Raw genomic sequence first — 20,519 nt, 5'->3', positions numbered from 1 at the left:
GTGCTGTGAAGGCCGTGAGGATCCTCTCCCTTCTCTGCTGAGGCATCCGATGGGGACAAGTTGGGGTGAGGGCAGAACGCATCCCAGCCTGGTGCACTGTCAGGTCAACTCCCCCTGTCCCTCTCCTCAGCCCCAGCCCGCACTAGCCCCTCACATCATACTCAAAATAGGGAGATAACAGAGTCCAAGCCATTGTGAGAGATATGAGGCTACATCAACCGAGTTCAAGGCCATTGTTCTTGGTGTTCACACGGAGGGATCTCAAACTTCTAAGACTCACAAAAGGGTAAACTGAGGTCCAGAAATCGATTCCAAAGAGCACAGTGGCCAGGCTAGGTTTTGAACTCAGTTGCTCAATCTTCTCGAGTGTCCTGGCTGGCCAGACAGGTAATGTCTGACTGCTACAAGCTTATAGCTTTCCCCTTGTTTATTTTCCTACCTGAGTGCAAAGGAGCAGAAGCAGAAAGAAAGGCTTCCTGCCCAGCAACACTCCCCAACTCCCATCTCGCTTCTCCAGCCTTGCTTGCCTCTATGGAGCCTCCAGCTCAGGTTGCCAAATTAATCACGGGTGGGGCTGCAGCCACCCCGCTGTTCCCTGGCTCTAGGCCAGGCTCCCAGGATGTGCGTCAGAAAGAGCCAGTGAGTGAAATTCCAAAGCAATGTGAGTCACCAGGGAGGGGGAGAGGCCAAGACAGAAGTCAGAATGAGAGCCTGAGGGCAGACCAAAAAAAAAAAAGGCCCTGGGGGCCAGGGGCTGGGCCCAGATAACAAGAATGCGCACCTGTCCAAAGCTGGGAGTGGGGCCTTCGGCCCAAGTGGCTTATCTCTGGGCTTTGCACAGACCTGGATGGGGAGGCAACTGACCAGGAGGCTGGCCTGCTAGTCCCACCCCTGGATACAGTAACCATGACCCTTACCTGGCTCCCCATAGGCCGAGGCTTGTGATCCCGGCCCTTAAATCTGTGTATTGTTCTTCACACATTCCCTCCCCCTGACTTGGCCTAGGACATTGCTTCCAGACAGGGAGCAGTGACAGGCCAGCTGGGCCCCAGAGGGAAGACTGCAGGTAAGTCTATGACCCAGGCCCTGCCATCCTGAGACCACCCCCTGGGACCCTTTCTCTGTGCCTAGAGGAAAAATGAGGAGCTCCAGCTTTGGCTGCTCCACCGGTCCTCAAGGAACTGGTCGCTTCCAGAACCCAGGACAATGAGCAGTTCTCAGAATGTGATCTCCTGAGAAGGAGGGAGATGTGAAGGCAGGGGAAGGAGCGTTAAGGAATCAGGGGTCAGTATCTACAGGGACCAAGAGCCAGGGCAGGCCTGGATGCCACTCTCTCCTTGGAATCTCACCAGGAGGGAAGGGGAGCAGGGTTCCCTCCTCCAAGAGCCCTTTTCATACTACCCAATCAGCGGCCAGGGACCAGGGTGGAGTGCAGTGGCACCCTGTGCTTCTGGGACAAGCTCAGCCCCCATGCCAGTTCTGCCTCTGCTCTTCTCCAGCCCCAGTGGCCCCGGCCAGTTCTGCAAATAGCTCGGCTCTGCCTGTTTTCCTGCACCTGGCTTCTCCTTACCCTCAGTCTGGTACCCTGCGCAGCCCCTCAATGTCCCTCCCCACTCCAGGAGCCACCTGATCCTGGCAGCAGGAAGATCTGTTTCTCCAAAAGAAATGGATCAGCATCCCTGACTCTAATCCTCACCCACTCTTGCTCCCGCCCACCCGACTGGGCACGTCTTTCTAGTCGCACCTGGCCAAAAACTCAGGCTAGCGGAAGAAAAATGCCTTTCAGGGCAGCAGAGAGCCCCCAGCCAGCCTGCTGTCACCTCCTTTTGGAAGGGACAAAGCTGACACTGAGGCTTCTTGGGGCCCGAGGATGTCCTGCTCGGTCACTCAGACAAAGGGCAGATGCTGAGAGGTGGGTGGCTGTGGGTTGTAGCGAAGGTGAAAGGCACAGGCCTGCCCATGGAGTCAGACCAGCTGAGGTACCCTGTGAAGTGACCGTTTAAGGCTTTAGCTGTCACTATTTCTGGGTGACTTTTGCCCTGGGCTCTAATTCTCTCTCCTCCTTGTGCCTCCACTTCCACGGCATACTTCTTTTTTTCCAGCTCTTAAGACCTGTCCATTTCTCTGACATAGACAGGATGTGTGTACACACACACACACACGTATACATATACATATATGTGTGTGTATATATATACATATGTGTGTATGTATGTATATATATATATACACACACACACGTGTGTGTGTGTGTGTGTGTGTGTGTGTATCTCCCATCAACTGAGTTCAAAGACCATTCCTCGGGGCATGAAAACTTTCCCACATTCTCCACTTCTTCTGGGGCCGGGTTTGCAGGGTTAGTGGGGGCTGGGAGGGATATGAGCCATTCCTGCTTCTCTGCCATCTGTCTCCCTATAGCGACCCTCCCTGATGGCAGAAACCATGTCGCATGATAACCTCACATGGTCAGAATTTCAAAACCGGCAGGGATCACCAGCACCAACTGGTCTCACTCACGAGCAAACTGAAGCCCACAGAGACCGAGACTGGGGAAGGGGCCCCAGCCCTAGAGCCCACACAGCCACAGACTCCCCGTGTGACTTGGCACATGCTGTAGTCTCCACCATCGGGTTTCCCTGATAAAGAGTCATTTTGTATGAATTCAGAACAATACATTAAAGCTCTAAAATCGGGGCCCAAGGTTGGAGGAGGCTCAGGGACAGTGCCATCTCTTCTGAGAGCCTCGGGCCAGCCCATTTTGTGACAGTAGCAAGTCATGTGGCTTCTTGAAGTTTCCCCACCTGCCCAGCAGGCGTCAGAGCCCCTCTTCAGAGGGTTGTTCTGAAGTGTAAATGAAGCAGGACATTAGCCCAATACCAGACATTTAACAGGCTTCTGATAAATGAGGATTATGATGATGAGGTTGAAGCTTCTGGATGATGGGGATGGCATCACTATTTTAAGAACTGCCGTCATCTCTAGCACAGTGTTGGGCACTAGTAGGAGTTTCACATGTCTGTGATATGCAAAACACAAGGGAAATGAATGACTGAGCAAACAAGCCTCATTTCTTCCCCAGGGTCTCGGGGCGAGTAAGCGATGTGCCTGGGATCGCATGGACCGGTTGCGATCACCTTTGGCCCAGCCAGGCTGCTGGGGATGCAGGTCCCGGAGAGGCGAAGCGTGGTCCATGCTCTGAGTCCTCTCAGGCCTGTGGCCCCGCGGTCCCAGTTCTGCCTGTACAGGATAGTGGTTGGGACAGCTGTGAACCAAGGTCTGCCAAAACCGCTCTGCCGCTCCCAGGCTTCCATCTCGGGCTATGGAGAGGGTGCAAGGATGTTCTCCTTTCGGGGGGCGTTCCTCCAGCCCCAGGATTGCACCCACGGGCTCATGCTCCCAGGCAGCTCAGCACGTGTCGCCTAGGAGAAAGAAGAGGGTGGGTTGGGAGAAAGATGGGATGAACAGGGGTGAGCTTCTCCGAGCACGTGCTAAGCCTCAAACCACCCAGTGAACTGGAGGTGTGCATTGAGATGCCCAGACTGAGTTTCTAAGAGCCTGCGTAACAGCCCCCTGCTGACCCAGCCACTGTGCCGGGGGACCAGTGCCGCAGGCTGGCTTGCTAAAGGACCGACCTGTTCTGTGAGAAGCTTCCAACCCTGAGCGACCAGCTCCTCTACCCTCGGTCTGCCTCACTTTGTGCCTTGCCCTGGGGGTCCAGTAATCTGGGAATGGCCTCACCTCCTGAGACCCGGGGGCCCTGACCCTGAGAGGGGCTGAATCTCCCCAGGGAGCTGGCTGACTGGCGCTGTTAGGAGCCTAAGGGAGGAGTTTCAGGTCCAGAGAAGTCCACAGACTTGTCCTGTTGGTCCCTCACCACTCTAGGAAAGTTCTGCCCGCCAGCTGCCCCCCTCCCTTGGACCAAGCCATAGCCGTGCGCCGATATTTTTCTAGATCTCTCTGCCCAGGAGGTAGAGGAAAGGAGAGGGAAGAATCGGGGGAAGGGGAGTGGCTAAGAAAAAGGAGAATGAGAGGTAAGGAAGAAAGAAGAAGAGAAAGGCGGCCTTCATGGTGGATGGAGCAGGTCTGTGGATGGTCCCAGACTTTGTAGAGGACGTGGAGCTTCGGGAGCTGGGGGAGCTCTCTTCTTCTGGTTATTAAGAAGTCAGGGCCCGAGGCTCCTTAGATATCATCCAGGTCAACCACCTGATTTTCCTGAGAACCCCGAGGGGATGGGAACCCAGTTCCAGAATGCGCTCCAGCGCCTTTTGCATCCCTTCCGTTATCGTGTTGTTGGAGGTCCGAGTACCAAAAAGGCTCCAGGGCTAGAGCAAAGGGGTGTGGGGTGCTCTACAGGGTCTGGCCTAGAGTCCTGCAAGGAGAGCCCGGAGTGCAGGTGAGGGCCAGGCCCCTTCCTGGGAAGCCCCACACAATCCTCTAACCTGGGCCCAAAGCAGCTATAGCCCGAAACTCGTGTCTGGTTACTGACAGGTGGCGATGCTGAAGGCAGGGTCCAAGTTCAGACTAAGCTGACCTTGACAGGAACACTGAGGCCGCTAAATGTTTACTAAACAAACCCTGTCCCAGTCTCCGTTTTTAAGATTCCCGGTCCCATGCCGTGCATTCCTTTATCTGGAAGCAGTAAACAGTAATACACACTCAACAGTGGACCACCTCTGCGGGTCAGCAAAAATCTTTCCCATCCCTAACATGGATTATTACCCCTACGAGCTCTAGCAGGACCAGCTACCAAAGGGGAACAGTGGGTCAGAGGAAAGGGGACTGGGGACTCCTGGACACACATCTCCCCAGGCCTCCCTCTCAGCCTCCTCCCTGCCCCCCCCCCACCAGAACACTGCAGCCACATGGAAAGCCATGGGGAACAGTTGGGGCTTTTTATAATCTTTATTTGTTAACAGTTCAGGCTATTTTTTTTCCGTGCTTGCAAGAGATGCCAAGGCCTCATGAAAAAGTTGTGAAAAAAAACAAGTCTATTTTGGGGTGATCAGCCTCCTCTGAGCTTCTCACTTGCAGCTCTGCGGGGCTCCAGGAACGAGCCTGTCTTCTCTCAGAAGGTCTGCAGCTTGCTTGAAGTGAAGGATCTTGGGCCTTGGATGCACTGGCCAAGGGGGTGCATTTTTGCCCCCGGCTTATAATGTTTCTGTCTACAAAGCCCAGCAGAAATAATACTGTATAGCTTCTTTCTGCAGAAGGCCTTCCTCATGGCGGCTCCTAGTGTACTGTCCTGGGAAGTAACAGCCCAGGAGACTTAGGGTGGGGGATCATGCATCTCCCCTGTGGCATTAATGGTGGTGGTACCTGCAGCTCTTAAAAGATCCAAGCCAAAAAGCGCTTCGGTATCTCCGCTGAGCGAAGAGAGGCCGCAGGGCCTCTGCATGGAGGCCCCAGCTCACTGTGGCTCCCGGGGAGGCAGGGCCAGGGTGGTGGTGGGGCTTGGGTGATTGGGCAGAGGGATCTGCATGCTCAGATCTCTGCCAGCAGGGACCGGCGAGAGCCGGGGCTGGCGAGAGCCTGGCCAGGCCAGACCAGGAGTGGCGTCTTCAGCTTCTGCTTTGAGCCACCCAGCCAGCCCCCGCAGTGTGGTGTAGGAGGGCTGCAAGGGGGCCGGCTGGGCTTTGAAGATCCAGGCAGAATTCTCGTTTGCTCTCCTTTCACTGTCTCACTGGCTTGTTCATTTACTCATGAGGCGCCAGGGCCAAGGTGGGCATGGGGTTTTCCAACCCTGGTAGGTCAGACTGTCAGAACTCCGCACCCTCTGTGCTGACTGCTCGCCATAGGCAGCTCAGGTGGCCGGGGCACAGATGGGAGATGGGTCCCCCTTGATCCAGTGGGCATAAGTCCACGAGGGGGAGAAAGGCAGAAAAGAAGGAAGAGTGAGAGGGATCACACCGTCTCTGACCTCGGCCCAGGAAGCAGTCATGAGAAGATCATCTAGTCACCCCCTGTCTTCAGGCAAGTCGTGTTATTATCCCAATGGAGGACCAGAAAGATTAGGTTCCTTGCCCGAAGTCACACAGCCAGTTCCTAGTGGAGGAGAGACTAGAACTGAGGTTGGTGCCAATTACTGCAATGGCTGCTCCTCTGTTTTGGTTTCTTTTTACTTTGGGCTCTTGGGGCTCTTCTTGTCCACATCCCTGCCCACTGGACTTGGGGGGGGGGGCGGTGTGGGGCTGCTCTTGCCTTAGCTTTCTTCAGCCTCATTGTCCCCTGTCCCTGGAGGCTTGTCACAGAGATGCCCCTCCATTACCCTTTCACTACCTAGTATGAACTGATTCCGGAGGAATCCACCAGGCCTCTTCAAGCCCTTCCTTCATCATTCCCTCTCTCTCCTGAAGTTCTAGAATTTTCCTTGGTTGAACTTGTCCCAAGACTGTGATTAACCTTTTAAGGAAGCTGTGATTAACCTTTTAAGGATCTCTGACTTTTCCTATGTTTCTAGTCCCTTCCCACTCTGCCCCCAGATACTTCCTTCTTCCATCCTCAGCCTTGGTGGCCATCCCTCATCTTCTGCTGGGTCTAGTTTGGATCAGGAGCATCTTCAGTGAAAAGGATGACCAATAAAATATAAGCCTTCCATGCTAGAAACCCAGAGTAGATATCCGTGCTGGATAAGCTGGACCCCACCCTTGTACAGGAGAAAACAGGCCCAGAGAGGAGAGAGAATTGCCCACTGTCACCCACCTTGGTGAGGACAGAATCCAGGCCTCCTGATGGAACAATGACTGCTCTTTTCAAATTACCAAGTTCAGAAAGGTGCAAATGCCTGCAGCATGGTTGTTTACCCTTAAGGAGCCCCTTGACTTTCTAAGATGGACTCTGTCTTGGCCTCCAGGCTGAGCATTTCAGCCCTGTGGGCCTGGGCAGCAGGAGCCATGCTCTTGCCCTGAGTAGACCCTCAGTTTGGGCTGACTGAGCTGGTGGCATATCTTTGGGTAACTCACAGTGTGTTCATTCCTTCTCTCACTGTCTTCCCCTGCCCTGCCCCATTCACTTCTGTCCAGCCTCATGGAAACCTGGAGGGAACATAGAGCCATGGCAAGCCAAAGACAAGGCCGGTACAGCCTGTGGAAGACCTCTCTGGACAGCATGTGAGTAGCCCCTGGGTGGTGTCAACTCCCTCCTCCTCAAGATCTCCACCCAAACATTCAATCATCCATCAAGCGTTTATTGAGCTCCTGTTGAGTACTGGTTGCCAGACCAGGAAGAAGGAAAGTCAACTAAGCATGGTCCCTTCCCTAAACAGTTCTTAGGACTTTGAAGAAGAGAGAGACCCAGTGACAGAGCAGGGTGATTGGTATTATTAGGGGTGCACAAAAGAAGGGCAGGGAACCTTGCCAACTTTGTATGGGGTATTCCTGGTGGGTTTCCTGGAAGAAGTGACATCTAGGCTGAGACTTGAAGGAGGAGTAAGCATTTTCTTCACCCCAGGTGAAGGGGTGGAAAGAGCAATGTTCTGACAGAACTGTTTGAGGAAAGGCCCAGAAGGGTTCTGTCTCTTATGAAGACCTAGTGGTGCCCCTTGTGTCCTAGACCTGGAGGCTGAGAGATTCTAGACTTTCCAGATTTGGCTCTTTCACCCTGAAAGAGCTCTGCATTTTGAGATACCTCTGCTTCTGCTCTCAGCTGGTACCAGGCACAGCGTGGCAATGCCACATGTCCCAGACCACATGCTGCTCCCCTGGGGGAGAGGTGCAGGGTTTTGTGTCGGAAGGCCTGTGGGGTGGGCTTGGTCGAGGGTAGAGAAAAGAGAGATTAGGAACCTGCCAAGAGGAGATAAACTGGAACCATGTGTGAAACAAATGGAACGCGCAGGCAGGAGGAGGACACACTGAGAGAGGTCCGCATAGCTTGAGTGGCTCTGGGCAGGAGCCTTCGAGATCAGGGAGAGGGGGGCTTGTGGTGCTGGCTGTGAGAACCTGCCATATAGGTGCTCTCTTGAGGACCGGGTTGGAGAGTTTTCTCCCCAGAGGAGGCCTCCTGCTCACAGTCTTCAGGAAAGTGGCAGCTCATGATGTCCTTGACGAGAGTGGATATGGGCATCGTTGGTAGGCGTGCCTTGTGGGAAGAGGTTCAAGGGGTTTACATCACACTGGGAAGGAGGAATCACGAGATGGCTTTTCTGAGGGAAGAGAGGCTCTGACTGGGAATGCCTGAGAGGTGATGTGATCAGGAAGAACTCTGGTTTGAAGAAAAGCTGCAAAAGGATTGTGTGCCAAAAGTGGCGCTGGGAATTAAGGTGTTGTCCCCCAGCGGAGCACCTGGCTCTCTCTGCTTGAGACAGTTTACCCAATGTGAGCAGGGGGTGCAACTTCATTTTGCCAAACTTACACCTTTGAACCCCAACAGTGCAGCCTGGTTGGGAAGTGAGGTTCAAAGGCTGAGCTGGTTCTTTCCCAGAGACTCCATAGAAGTAGACCTGGAAGCCCCATGATTTGGGGCAGTTCTGTTTTCCTGCTTTGTGCTGTCCTGGTGCCATACCCGCTGCTGGGTTGTGTGAAAGTTGAAGCCAACAGTCGAGGGCTCTGGACCTGGCTGGGGGCAACTGGGTATCAGTGGGAGAGGCTATGGCCTCCTGGGGCACCCATGCAGAGATGTCATGCTATGGTTCTCTCTGGGGAAGTGACTTGTGGCACACAGAGGATAGGCTGAGGCTCTTCAATACCAAATATGTGGGAAGGACACACCTGTGCTTTTTTCCCCCATGCATGTATTCAAACCAATACATTCTGTTCTTATGGAGACTGATTCCTAACGAGAAGAGTGAAGCAGCACACTCAGTCATCCCTAACCTCTTTTCCAGCTCTAGGCAGGTTCAGAAGGAGGTGGGGGAAGCATTCTCCACTAATCAGGCACTTCTTGAACATAGACCAGGCCAGAAAGCACATTTATCACGAGCACCTTAATGGGCAACTTCCAATTACATGCATTCATAGATGGAAAGCATACTTCAGAGAATACAAAATTCATTTTTATTTGGCTTTGGGGGGGGCAATGCATTTCTCTTCCTAATTATATTTTTGCATAAACTAGCATTAGCTGGATTTGCATTCTCAGAGCACATGCTTGAGGGGGTTAGGTGGAATGCATGTCAGTCTGGGCTTAAAAAATTGTCCAGAGGTAATTGACAAGATGGATAAAACCAGACTGAGCTGGCTACTGTAATTACCGGTAGTCAAGATCATCAGAATCAAAGTAGCCTTGAACATGGAAACTTCTTTTGAGGACTGCTCATTTACAGATGTCGTGCCTTATAACCTCTTTGTTTTACAGGGGAATAAATCGAGACAGGGAGCCCCAAAGTGTCTTAGACTCCGTCTCCAGGACTAGTGTCTTCATGGCATTTCTTTTAAGAGGCCGGAAGATGTTGGTAAACTCCAGGTGGCAATAGGATGGGTGTGGGATGGAAACAGAGACTGCTGAAGAGGGAGGGAGGGGGAGAAGGCCTAGATGAGCGAAGGTACAGGTGACAGACTGACCCACTCTAAAACTCCTGACACAGGTTGTAGCTGAAGAGCTGGTGATCAAGGAAGGAAGGCCCGCAGGTGCCAGGAAAACTCTCAAGCCAGAGGAGGGCCTGTGTGAAAAGGCTGTGTTCCTCTCCCCGGGGGGGCCAGGGGTGGAGGCCTGGGTTTAAGGGGGAAGGAAAATATGTCACGTTCTCCTCCCCTAACTCGCATCCCTTCCAGGGCTAAGATGCGTCTCGGAGGTCTTATTCAGCCTCCTGGAGGAAAGGGGGAAAACCTGTGTGAGTCCAGCGAGGTCTTGCGCCTTGCCAGGTAGAGGGAGGAGACCCACCAGCGGTGGTGAGCCGAGACCCTCCCAGCTTCGTCCCTCCGGGCTCGGGGAAGGGAGGGCGGGCGGGAGGGAGTGAGCGGCGCCGTGGGGCGGGGCCGGGGCCGGGCCCGCCGGTCGCCCAATCCTCTTCTTTCCCCGCCCCTTCCCCGCCCCCAGACCCCTTTCCACCAACGGAGCTCCGCAGTGGGCGGAGCCTGTCCCGGCCGCCGGCCTGGGTGAGATTTTTGCCCCCGGTTCTTCCTCCCTTTCTTTCTTTTTTTATTTTTTTTTCCCTTTCCTTTTTTTGTGAATGAAAACGGGAGGTCGCGAGCGGTCCCCGGGACTGCAGCGCTAGGCGTCTTCGCGGCCGCGCCTTCGGAGCGGGCCGGGCGCGTAGCGGCGGCGGCCTCGCCCCTCTCCTCCCCAACTGCGCGTCGCCTCCAACCTCCGCAGCCAGAGGACCCGCGGCGGCGGCGCGGCCCAGCCGCCCGAGGTCGGCGGCCGCGCGCAGCCCACTCCAGCGTGCCTCCATGACTTTGGGCGCCCGGGGCGCGGGGAGATGCTGATCCGGAAGAGGCAATGGCTGCAGTGCCGCGCGCGCGGCCGCTCCCGGCCCGCCGTCCGGCCTGGGCTGCTCTGTCAGAGTCTCTGATCTAGCGCGACCCGGGCCCGGAGCCTGTAGCAGCGGCGGCGGCAGCAGCGGCAGCGGCGGCGGCGGCAGCAGCGGCGGCGGCGACGCCGGCATCGACCTAACTTGCACGCGCGGAGTGACCCCAGACATTTCACTAAAATGAGCGTGCTTAGCAGGAAGAGATGTGTTCCTTACACTAGAAATTACCCCGTCACATGTAGTGGTGTAAGTAAATGATTAATTTCTATTATGGCCGGGTTGCAAGCTGCCTGGAAACGCGCCGCTTCGCCCTCCTGTGCCCTCCCCGGTCCTGTCTGCGCCCCTTCTGAGGACCTCTCCAGCCACCACCACCCCTGCAACCCCCTCTCCCCTTGGCTATAGCTTTGGCTGCTGGGGTCTCAGGGGCGGGGGACTAACCTTTTCTGGGTTTTTCTAGGGAAAGGAAGATGACTTGATTGCCTTGACATGTCGTGGCCCTCCTGTTTCCTCATTTTTTAAAAAATTATTTTTATTTCGTGTGTGTGTGTGTGCGTGTGCAGAGCAGCGTGTCAGGAATAAAGGTCCAGAGTGGTGGAAATGTTTCTGTTGAAAACCAATGGAATTTGGATGTTTTGCTTGCCGTTCCGGAGAGATTTCTTTCAACCCAACTCCGTTGCAGTGTGTGCATCAGAGTTCTGGCAAACTATGGGAGAGATGCTTAGTGTTGTTTGTTGATGTTTGAGAAGGTTCTTTTTGTGTGTTTGGGTTTGCATTTTTTGTTCTTTTGATCATTCAAGATCCCTTTGAGCCTTGCGGTCCACTGGATCTGCAGGAGGGATTCATCTCTCCGCCTTCCCCAATATTACAATGTCAGCCAGCCCTGCGAAAAGCCACCCTCTCTGATCTTCTCTTCCCGATTCCCCCTTCCTCTCCATCCTCCTCGATTTTTTTTACCTTCATTTTGAGGATATTCCTCTCTTTTGCATTTTGTGAGATGCAGGATGTGGGATATTGGTTGCTAGGAGACAAAGCAGGCTCCCAGGGAGATTCTGTCGTTTCCTTGACAACCAGACTAGGGCAGCCACAGATGAACAACCTCCTATCAGCTGTGGGAGGGAAAGGGGGGCTTTTCTGGGCTCTGCAAAGCGTGTGTGTAGGGGTGTGGGGGTGGGAATGGTACCCATTGAGGGTTGTAGCTAATTTGAGCACACCTGGGTTTTTGGCCTGGCCTGAGTACACAGAGCTGGGAGAGCAGTGGGCCGGAGGCTGATTGTGGACAGGGGGACAGGGATCTGTGGGACAGGGTGGGGAGGGAGCATCTATGTGACTCTGGGATCACTGAGGGAGAGGAATGAATTGGAGACTGTGATTCCCGGGGCAGGATGGCCAGGAAGCCATAGTGTATGGAGGTTTGTCTAGAGGCTCAGAACGAATGAGGATGAGGCAATTGTGCGGAAAAGTCTAGAGTCATTGAAGGAGAGAGTGCCAGAAGGGAAGGGGAAGTTGAGAAGCTCATTGAGTGGGTTGTATCACCATACATCAGCAAGGATACAGTAAAGTAGCAATATTCTAGAGCAAAAATTATATTACTGCTGGCTTTGGCACGCTATCTCCAGTCCAGGATCCTCGTGTAAGACAGGCCTGTTTCGACTAAAGAGTTTTGCCTGCTGGCTTAATTGGGCCAGGCTGTATTTTAAAGAGAGATAGAATTACATATATAGATATGTAATCTAGCATTATATAATACCAGATTACATAAGAAGACAAATACCTCCTTTCTGCCCAGGCTCTCTTGGCACAAATTTACCAAGATTTGGGAAACTTTCTTCCAAAGCCCTCAAACCCATTTTCCAGAAGGGCAAACTGATGCCCAGAGAAGCAAATTGACTTGCCCTTTCCTAGATCTGAAATTTCCTAGATCTGAAGTCAGGCGGTTGGGACAGGGGTGGAGTGGGTGAGAATGATAAAAATAGAGAGGGAAGTCCAAGGACAAGCAGGGGAGGGCTGTGGAGGGCTGAAGAGTGGATGGGAAGGGGCTGCTCAGCCAGAGGACCCCCCAGCAGGGCTGCTGTCCAAACCCCTGGCAGTGTTTGTTACCTTCCTACTTGTTGGTTGGCTCTCTCCTCCTTCAACATAGAGGCGCATGAGCTGTGCAGGGGTATTTTAATCATAAACTCTCTGATTTTGAAGCAGCATTGATCTACTAGTGTTCTGGCATCCTCTTCACGGTACACATGCTCCTGGATTTACAAACTGACGCCCCTCCTCCTCCGTCTCCTCATTGCCCCTTCTGCTTCCACACTCACAGGCCATTCGAATCTGAATTTGAGAAGGAAGTTCTACTGGCCAGTGGGTATAGTCTTTCTCCTCCAGCTCTCCATATTCGTAGTGGGGAGTCTGTTTTGTTCTTCAGCACATATAGGAGACTATAGCCCAGGTGATTTCTTCCCAGTTGCCTGACTCGAGACCAGGAGCCTTCGAAGTGGGGTTCCTGGTCCTCAGCTCAGGAGAGAGCAGGGAGGAGGCAAGATGGTGGTTAGGATCTGCCCCACCAGGGAGGGTGAGGAAGGTAGAGGAGACCGGAGGAATCCTGCAGACAATTGCTCTGGAGACCAGGGAGGAGCTGCAAGGAGACCCCTTGTTGTTTGGAGTTCAGATCCTGTAAAATTCCAAAAAGGAGGAGGTGCTTGTCTCATTGAAAAGTCCTTGCTGCACTTTTTGCTTAGGTTGCTAAGATGTACCTACTCGGCAAATCCCAGTTGCCATGTTACTTGGGCATTTCAGTTCTGCATTCCTGCATGCTGGCATCCAGTTACAGCCCGGCAGGAACGGAGCTGCTCAGCACTGCTGGTGGCCCTGGCTCTCTGGCTGGATGGCTCAGCAGTGAGGGCGCCTCCAGCACCCTTAGGAGCTCAGCCTTCCTGGGCCCAGGAAGGGGTCCTCCGAGCCGCTCCAGACCCCCGCTGACTTAATGCTCACAGGGAGTGAGAGCAGGAGCAGGCCCATGACCTAGGTGAAACCAAGTTCCCTACCACTGTCTGCCTTGCGCTACCCCTACCTCTTCCCCTCAACCCTTTCAGATGCCACTGGGGGACTGCTCCCGAAAGTCCCTTGGCTCTCCAGCTGAGGGTCCCTTCCTGGTGACAGCTTTTTAAACACTGACATGACATTTCAACTACAGAAGGACTCTCTGTTCATTTGAGCTATCCCCCTCTGGATGGACAGGGCATTCCCTCTCTGCTCAGCACAGGGAAACTGAGGCAAGCATTTGCTCAGAAATTCAGGTGCCAGCTTCTGACCCTCTGCTTCCCCCAGCAGCCCCATTACCCATGCAGTCGACTGAGTGAGCAGCCTTCCAGGAATGCCAGGGGTCTGGGGGTTTCAGCCTGAGAATCCTCGTCCCTAGGAATGGGAAGTTCTGAAGGGGGGAGGGGGGAGTATCTCACTCTCCCTGGGGTGCAGGATGGTTAGAGGGCATGCCTGAGTAGGGGCGGGAAGGCCCATTGACCATGGAGTGAATAAGTCACAGGCCTGTTTATCTCTACTGCCATCTCAACTGGGCCTGCACCTGAGTGAGCCCTCCAGACAGCATGACTGGCTCCGAGGAGGGGAGGGGATGCCCCTGGGCTACTCAGGTGCCTCCAGAGGGACTGGGAGGAAAAATCCTGGCATCTCCCTGAAGGAGGCTGGGGGTGGGGGTGGGGAGAAGACACTAGCATTGAAGGGTAGCCACAGCTTGAAAAATCCACCACCAGGAAGGGAGGGAGGCAAAGGTAGAGGGCAGGAGAGCTGCCCCCCAGCTCTGACAAGTCCATTAAATTTTAAAGTAGCCCTGCCCTCCGGCATGCTGGGAAGGGGTGGGGACCTGGCCGGGACTCTGCATCTCTCAGCTGTTTGTTGTTCTGCTGCCCAGAGGAGGAGAGTGTGGGTGAGGAGTGAGCCTCCCAGGCGGGCTGTCCTTTTCCTGGGAGAGTGGGGACAGTCCTGGGCAGGTTCTGCCTCGGGATCTCTCACAGGCCTCCCCCAGCCAGAAGTCCAGTGGGAGGATGGTGGCAACAGAAGGCCCACGAGCGGTTCACGTGGTGCAGCCACTCCTTGCAGCCTGAATGGGCCCCCAGCTTCTCAGGCCCCGCAGAACAAGCGCCCGGAAAGCTACCCACTCCCTTCGCTCCCTCTCCACTCAGATGCTGGCTGAGGAGAGCCGCTGGCCCCGGCCCTCGGGGAGCTGGTGAGCGGAGCTGTCCTGACCACGACGCTCCTCTCCCTCAGGTCCCAATTAATGGATTCTGACATGGATTATGAAAGGCCAAACGTAGAGACCATCAAGTGCGTTGTGGTGGGAGACAACGCGGTGGGCAAGACCAGGCTCATCTGTGCCCGGGCCTGCAATGCTACCCTCACCCAGTACCAGCTGCTCGCCACCCATGTGCCCACGGTTTGGGCCATCGACCAGTATCGGGTGTGCCAGGAGGTAAGGCTGCAAGGCCGCTCGGCTGGGGGTCCGCCCCGTGTGTTTGGGCTTCTTCCCAAGCCACAGCTCAGTGTGTGCAAACACGGCCGGCCCGCCTGTGCTGAGCTCACGAGCTCACTCACAGAGGCCCCTGGGGATGGGGTGGGGGCAGCTGAAGAGGAAGGAGCCCCAGGAGAGAGGACTGAGGGAAGCCCACCCCAGGGGAAGTATCCTTAACCATTTGTGTTTTGCATGGCTGAGATGGTGCCTGAGACCCAGGCTTGGCTTAGGGCGGGCATCTTGTGCAATCACAGCCCCCGGTAAAGGGGAGGTGTTGGAGAGATGAGGGCAGAGAGGAAGAAAGAAGCTGTTGGCCAGTACCAAAACCAGAGGCAGGTGAAGTGGGGAACAGGGCAGGCCCCCTGAGATCCCTTCCACCCCAGCACAGTCTGCCCTCTCTGAGGCTCTTCGCTTCTGGCCAGCTTCGAGCCCACTCCTGCTGTTGGATCTGCAGAGATGGCACCCAGACAGGGATGTTCTGGGCACGGCACACAGAGGGAGCTGCCCGGACCCTAGCCAGTTCTGTCCCTCCACCCCCATGCTGTCTGGGACCCCCAGGGATAAGCCGGCGCTACCCTGAGCTGACATGCAGAGGCCCCTAGAACCATCGCCCCTGATTCCCGCTCCTCTCCCTCCCTGCCACATCCCACAGGTGCTGGAACGCTCCAGAGATGTGGTAGATGATGTCAGCGTCTCCCTCCGCCTCTGGGACACCTTTGGAGACCACCACAAAGACCGTCGCTTTGCTTATGGGAGGTGGGTAATGCCTTCAGGGAGCCAGGCGGATGGGTCTCCCCTGCTTTTCCAGGGAAGAGCAAGGCTGGGAAATTTCAGCTGAGTGGAGAGAGCAGAGAAGGCAGCTCGGCAGACCTCACGGGGGAGGCAGTCTGGGGCCGTGGAAGGAGCCGGCTTTGGAGTCAGGAGGCCTGGTTGGACTCTCAGCCTTGCTACCTGTCAGCTCTGTGACTAGGCACAATTAGGGGAACTGTTCTGAATTGATTTTCCTCAGCCGTGGATTGTAAAGTGGTGATTTCTAGCCTGTAAGATAGCCATGAGGCCAAAAGGAGGGTTTTCAAAAGCTCTAAAATGCTGAATTAGAGGTCTGTAAATTAGGGGTCCTATTAGTATACATTCTGTGAGCAGATGCCTATGACCGATGTGGAATGTAGTGTAGGGTGGGGTGGGTATGTGTGTTCACCCTTGATCCCAGGGCAGGCAGCTGACCATCAGCTTTCCCTGCCTGTAACCCCACTCTCCTACCCCCAGATCCGATGTGGTGGTTCTGTGCTTCTCCATTGCCAACCCCAATTCCCTCCACCATGTCAAGACCATGTGGTACCCAGAAATCAAGCACTTCTGCCCCCGAGCACCTGTCATCTTGGTGGGGTGCCAGCTGGACCTGCGCTATGCGGACCTGGAGGCTGTCAATAGGGCCAGGCGACCCTTGGCTAGGTAGGGGGTGCCATTGCTAAGGGAAGGGGAAGGGGGAAGACAGAGGGAGGGGGTGCATCTCCATGGCTCCCTGTTCAGCCCTGACGGAGTCTGCTCGGCCTCACATCTCACCCTTGATTTGAAGCAAGCCATGTGGGGGCCCAAAGAGTGTCCACTCATTCATTTATTCACTCATCCATCCGTGCATTCATGCATCTGTTGTACCCTTTGTGGGCAATCCTGGGCTGAGCACCATGGGAGGGAAGGAGAAAAGGTGGTAGTCTTTGCATGAAAGGGGCTTATGAACATGCTGGAAGATGAACTCCATGTATGGCTGTGTTAAAAACCAGCGTGGAACACTGCATGCTAATTGCCAGAGAGGGAGGTGGTGCTGCCACTGCTTTGAACTGGGGAGGGCAGGTGGCTGGCATAAGTACGGAAGTCTTCCTGCAAGAGGAGGGGTTGGAAGTGGGCCCTAAAGGACTGGTAAGATTTGACTAAACAGAGGAGAAAGGGCAGGAATCAGACAGAGACAGATCCTGAGCCATCCCCTGAAGAACAGGCAGGCTCTGGAGAGCTGCCTCTCCCTGCCTCTCCCCTCTTCTCCAGTTCCCCCGCAACATGTTTGGTTTTCCTTCTTGAACCTGCCAGGCCCATCAAGCCCAATGAGATCCTTCCCCCAGAGAAGGGTCGGGAGGTGGCCAAGGAGCTGGGCATCCCCTACTATGAGACCAGTGTGGTGGCCCAGTTTGGCATCAAGGACGTCTTTGACAATGCCATCCGCGCCGCGCTCATCTCCCGCCGCCACCTGCAGTTCTGGAAATCCCACCTCCGCAACGTGCAGCGGCCTCTGCTGCAGGCGCCCTTCTTGCCTCCCAAGCCGCCTCCCCCCATCATCGTGGTGCCCGACCCCCCCTCCAGCAGCGAGGAGTGCCCCGCCCACCTCCTGGAGGACCCGCTGTGCGCGGATGTCATACTGGTGCTGCAGGAGCGGGTGCGCATCTTTGCCCACAAGATCTACCTCTCCACCTCCTCCTCCAAGTTCTACGACTTATTTCTCATGGACCTGAGTGAGGGGGAGCTGGGGGGCCCCTCGGGCCCCGGGGGCCCCCGCCCAGAGGACCACCGGGGTCACCCCGATCACCACCACCACCATCACCACCACCACCATGGCCGGGACTTCCTGCTGCGGGCTGCCAGTTTTGACGTATGCGAGAGCGTGGAGGAGGGTGGGGGCTCGGGGCCTGCTGGGCTCCGTGCCTCTACCAGCGATGGGATCTTACGTGGCAATGGAACAGGTTATCTGCCTGGGAGGGGCCGGGTACTATCTTCCTGGAGTCGAGCTTTTGTGAGCATCCAGGAGGAAATGGCAGAAGATCCTCTGACCTACAAGTCCCGGCTGATGGTGGTGGTAAAGATGGATAACTCCATCCAGCCGGGGCCCTTCCGGGCTGTCCTGAAGTACCTGTACACCGGGGAGCTGGACGAAAATGAGCGCGACCTCATGCACATCGCCCACATTGCCGAACTGCTTGAGGTCTTTGATCTGCGCATGATGGTGGCCAACATTCTCAACAACGAGGCCTTCATGAACCAAGAGATCACTAAGGCCTTCCATGTCCGCCGGACCAACCGGGTGAAGGAGTGCTTGGCAAAAGGCACCTTTTCAGGTATGGACTGTGCTCAGGAAGCGACTGCCAGAGGGCAGGGGCCTTCCTTCCCATTAGCCTTCGGAAGAGTCCAGGTCGGTCCCCTCAGCATTCTGAGTCATCTCAGCTGCTGATGTCCTTGAGATACGGTGGCCCTGCTCCTAAAGCCTCGTCCCCAAGCCTGGGAGCGTGGTCATATTGCACTCTCCATGAGCGGCTTCAGAAGGAAGTGGGCTGTCTGGGGACAGTTGGTCTTTGGGATGGGTTCTCCCTCATTCTTTCACCACATCCTCACAGGATGCCTCTTCTCCCTGACAGATGTGACCTTCATCCTGGACGATGGCACCATCAGCGCCCATAAGCCCCTGTTGATTTCCAGCTGTGACTGGATGGCCGCCATGTTTGGGGGACCATTCGTGGAGAGTTCCACCAGGGAGGTAAGCTAGGAGGGAAACAGGTGGGAAGGAGAAAGAGATCTTCACCCTTCCCACCTGAGACATCTGCCATTTTTACTGGTACTTCTTCAGCACTGACTGCGTGCTTGCCCACCGCGGAGTGCCAGACTCAAGACAAGTTTATGAGCTAGGTCCCATAGCCAAGGATCTTATGATATTTCAAGACAGGGGGATCATAGTGACATCTTCACTTCATGGTGTAGAAAGCACTTTTGATACATTGTCTCATATCTCACCTCACACACAACTTCTACACATGGCTTCGTGTTCCCACTTTATGAGGAAGGATGAATCCATCACTTAGTTTTAAATGTAGGTCTTACTATTACTTAGGTACGGTGAAGCCCACAGATCAGAAGAAAATTGCCATTGGGCAGAGAGATTTTTGTACTCTCAGGCCTAGGGGACCAAACAGGGAAGCACCAGGGTAAGTCTGGAGGCAGAGGGAACAAAGGGAACAGCGAACAGGAGTTGTCACTGCATTTTCTATGTGAAGGAATGAGTGAGGCAGGGTGAGCAGGCTTAGGACTGGCTAGTCTCAATAATTTCAGCAGGCTTTGGGGCTGTCCCAAATGGTCTGGTACCTGGCCTTGGGGTGACTAGGGCAGGGGAGAGTGGCGGAGAGAGGGAGCCTGATAAAGAAGATGGCTGGGGTGTAGACTGGGTTTGGTTTGTTTGCACGGGAAAGGCATGCTGACTGCCCCCTTTCCTAATGCTAAGATCGGCTAACCCTGGGAGGGGCAGCCCCTCATGGGGTCAGCGTGGCCCCAGATGTCAAAGCAGCAGAAGACAATTAAAAAAAAAGATGCTTCATTCACCTTTCCCTCTAATCAGCGCTGCTCCAACACGACTATTCTGTCACTGTTTCAGGCACTGAGACTGGAAACTAGGAGCTGGAAGGGGCATGTCAGTGCATTCTTAGAAATACTCTTTCACTCTGTTCTGTCCTTTCCCCTCTCGTGGCTGAGCAGGGTGGCTCAGGCTGAGGTCCTTGTTTTGTCTCTTTTCCTTGAACTCCTGTACTGTTGGTTGTCCACAGTCAGCCTCACAGTTCCCAAGGTCCAACTTTGTGCAACTCCCTGAGGTTCTGAGGGTCCGCACGCTGTTTCCTCACCTGGTCTGGGATTTCTCTTCTCCCCACCTCTCCTCAGCCCCACTGTGTGCTAGTCCCTTAGTAGGAGCTCAACAAACACTTGAGGGAAAGATGGGAGGACAAACAGCACAAGACAGCATCCTGTGACGTAGAATAGCAGTTTCTTGTTTCTTTTTTTTTAGATTTTTATTTATTTGACAGAGAGAGATCACAAGTAGGCAGGCAGAGAGGGGGAAGTAGGCTTCCTGCTGAGCAGAGACCCTCCCTCCACCACCCCATGCAGGACTCGATCCCGGGACCCTGAGATCATGACCTGAGCCTAAGCAGAGGCTTAACCCACTGAGTCACCCAGGCGCCCTTAGAATAACAGTTTCTTAAGATTTCTGGGAATAAAGTCCTTCCGGAAGGCTCAGTGGAGAGTTGAGCTATGAGCTGGTCTCTGATCCTGAAAGCATGAGTGGATTTGCCTTCTGTGAGTGTGAGACGAGGCGCTCTCTGGAGCCAGAGGGACCAGCCTGCCCTAGGCACTTCTCGGTACCATAGAAGCAGCCTTCAAGCTCCAGATGACTCCCATGCAGCCCGGAGAGACTCGTGTCTGATGAGAAAGCAGTTTCTGTGGCAGTACTGCTCGGAAGAGATCCCAGGGGCCCAGGCAGCCCGGGAGAAGCCAGCTGGGGTTGGCTTTGCTCCTTCATAGCCCTCTTGCACTGCCCTCTGCAAGGCCAGGAGAGGGCCCCAGGGTGGGTTCAGGGGGCAGGAAGCATTCCTTCAGATACCGTGCAAGCCAGCACGGCTTTGGAAGCATGCCAGTGAGAATCCTGGTCCTTTGATTTATTTATTAAAGCTGTATTTATTTAGAGAGAGAGAGGGAGAGGGAGTGCACACAGTGAACCTGGGGAAGAGCAGAGGGAGAGGGAGAGAGTCTCCAGCAAACTCCCCACTGAGCGAGCGTGGAGCCCCATGCAGGGCTCGATCTTAC

At 54.8% G+C, this 20,519-nt stretch overlaps 1 protein-coding gene across 3 annotated transcripts in view; it reads left to right on the top strand.

Annotated features, from left to right (window-relative positions):
• The first annotated feature begins 940 nt into the window (after positions 1 to 940).
• The window catches only part of RHOBTB2 (Rho related BTB domain containing 2), a 29,363-nt gene continuing 9,784 nt past the window's right edge, over positions 941 to 20,519 (top strand). For 2 of the 3 annotated variants that reach the window (XM_059178194.1, XM_059178213.1), the window contains exons 1-7: positions 941 to 1,066; positions 7,020 to 7,106; positions 14,672 to 14,873; positions 15,565 to 15,668; positions 16,179 to 16,364; positions 16,995 to 18,013; positions 18,311 to 18,429. In XM_059178194.1, the coding sequence (XP_059034177.1) occupies positions 7,024 to 7,106; positions 14,672 to 14,873; positions 15,565 to 15,668; positions 16,179 to 16,364; positions 16,995 to 18,013; positions 18,311 to 18,429 (1,713 nt within the window). In that variant the 5' untranslated portion in view covers positions 941 to 1,066; positions 7,020 to 7,023. Of the gene's footprint in view, positions 1,067 to 7,019; positions 7,107 to 9,983; positions 10,649 to 14,671; positions 14,874 to 15,564; positions 15,669 to 16,178; positions 16,365 to 16,994; positions 18,014 to 18,310; positions 18,430 to 20,519 lie in introns of those variants that run through there. The other variant, XM_059178203.1, reaches the window with a different exon arrangement.

The sequence above is a fragment of the Mustela lutreola genome, chromosome 1 (assembly GCF_030435805.1).
Source record: "Mustela lutreola isolate mMusLut2 chromosome 1, mMusLut2.pri, whole genome shotgun sequence".
Taxonomy (NCBI): domain Eukaryota; kingdom Metazoa; phylum Chordata; class Mammalia; order Carnivora; family Mustelidae; genus Mustela; species Mustela lutreola.
This window is presented reverse-complemented; position numbering and strand designations above follow the sequence as displayed.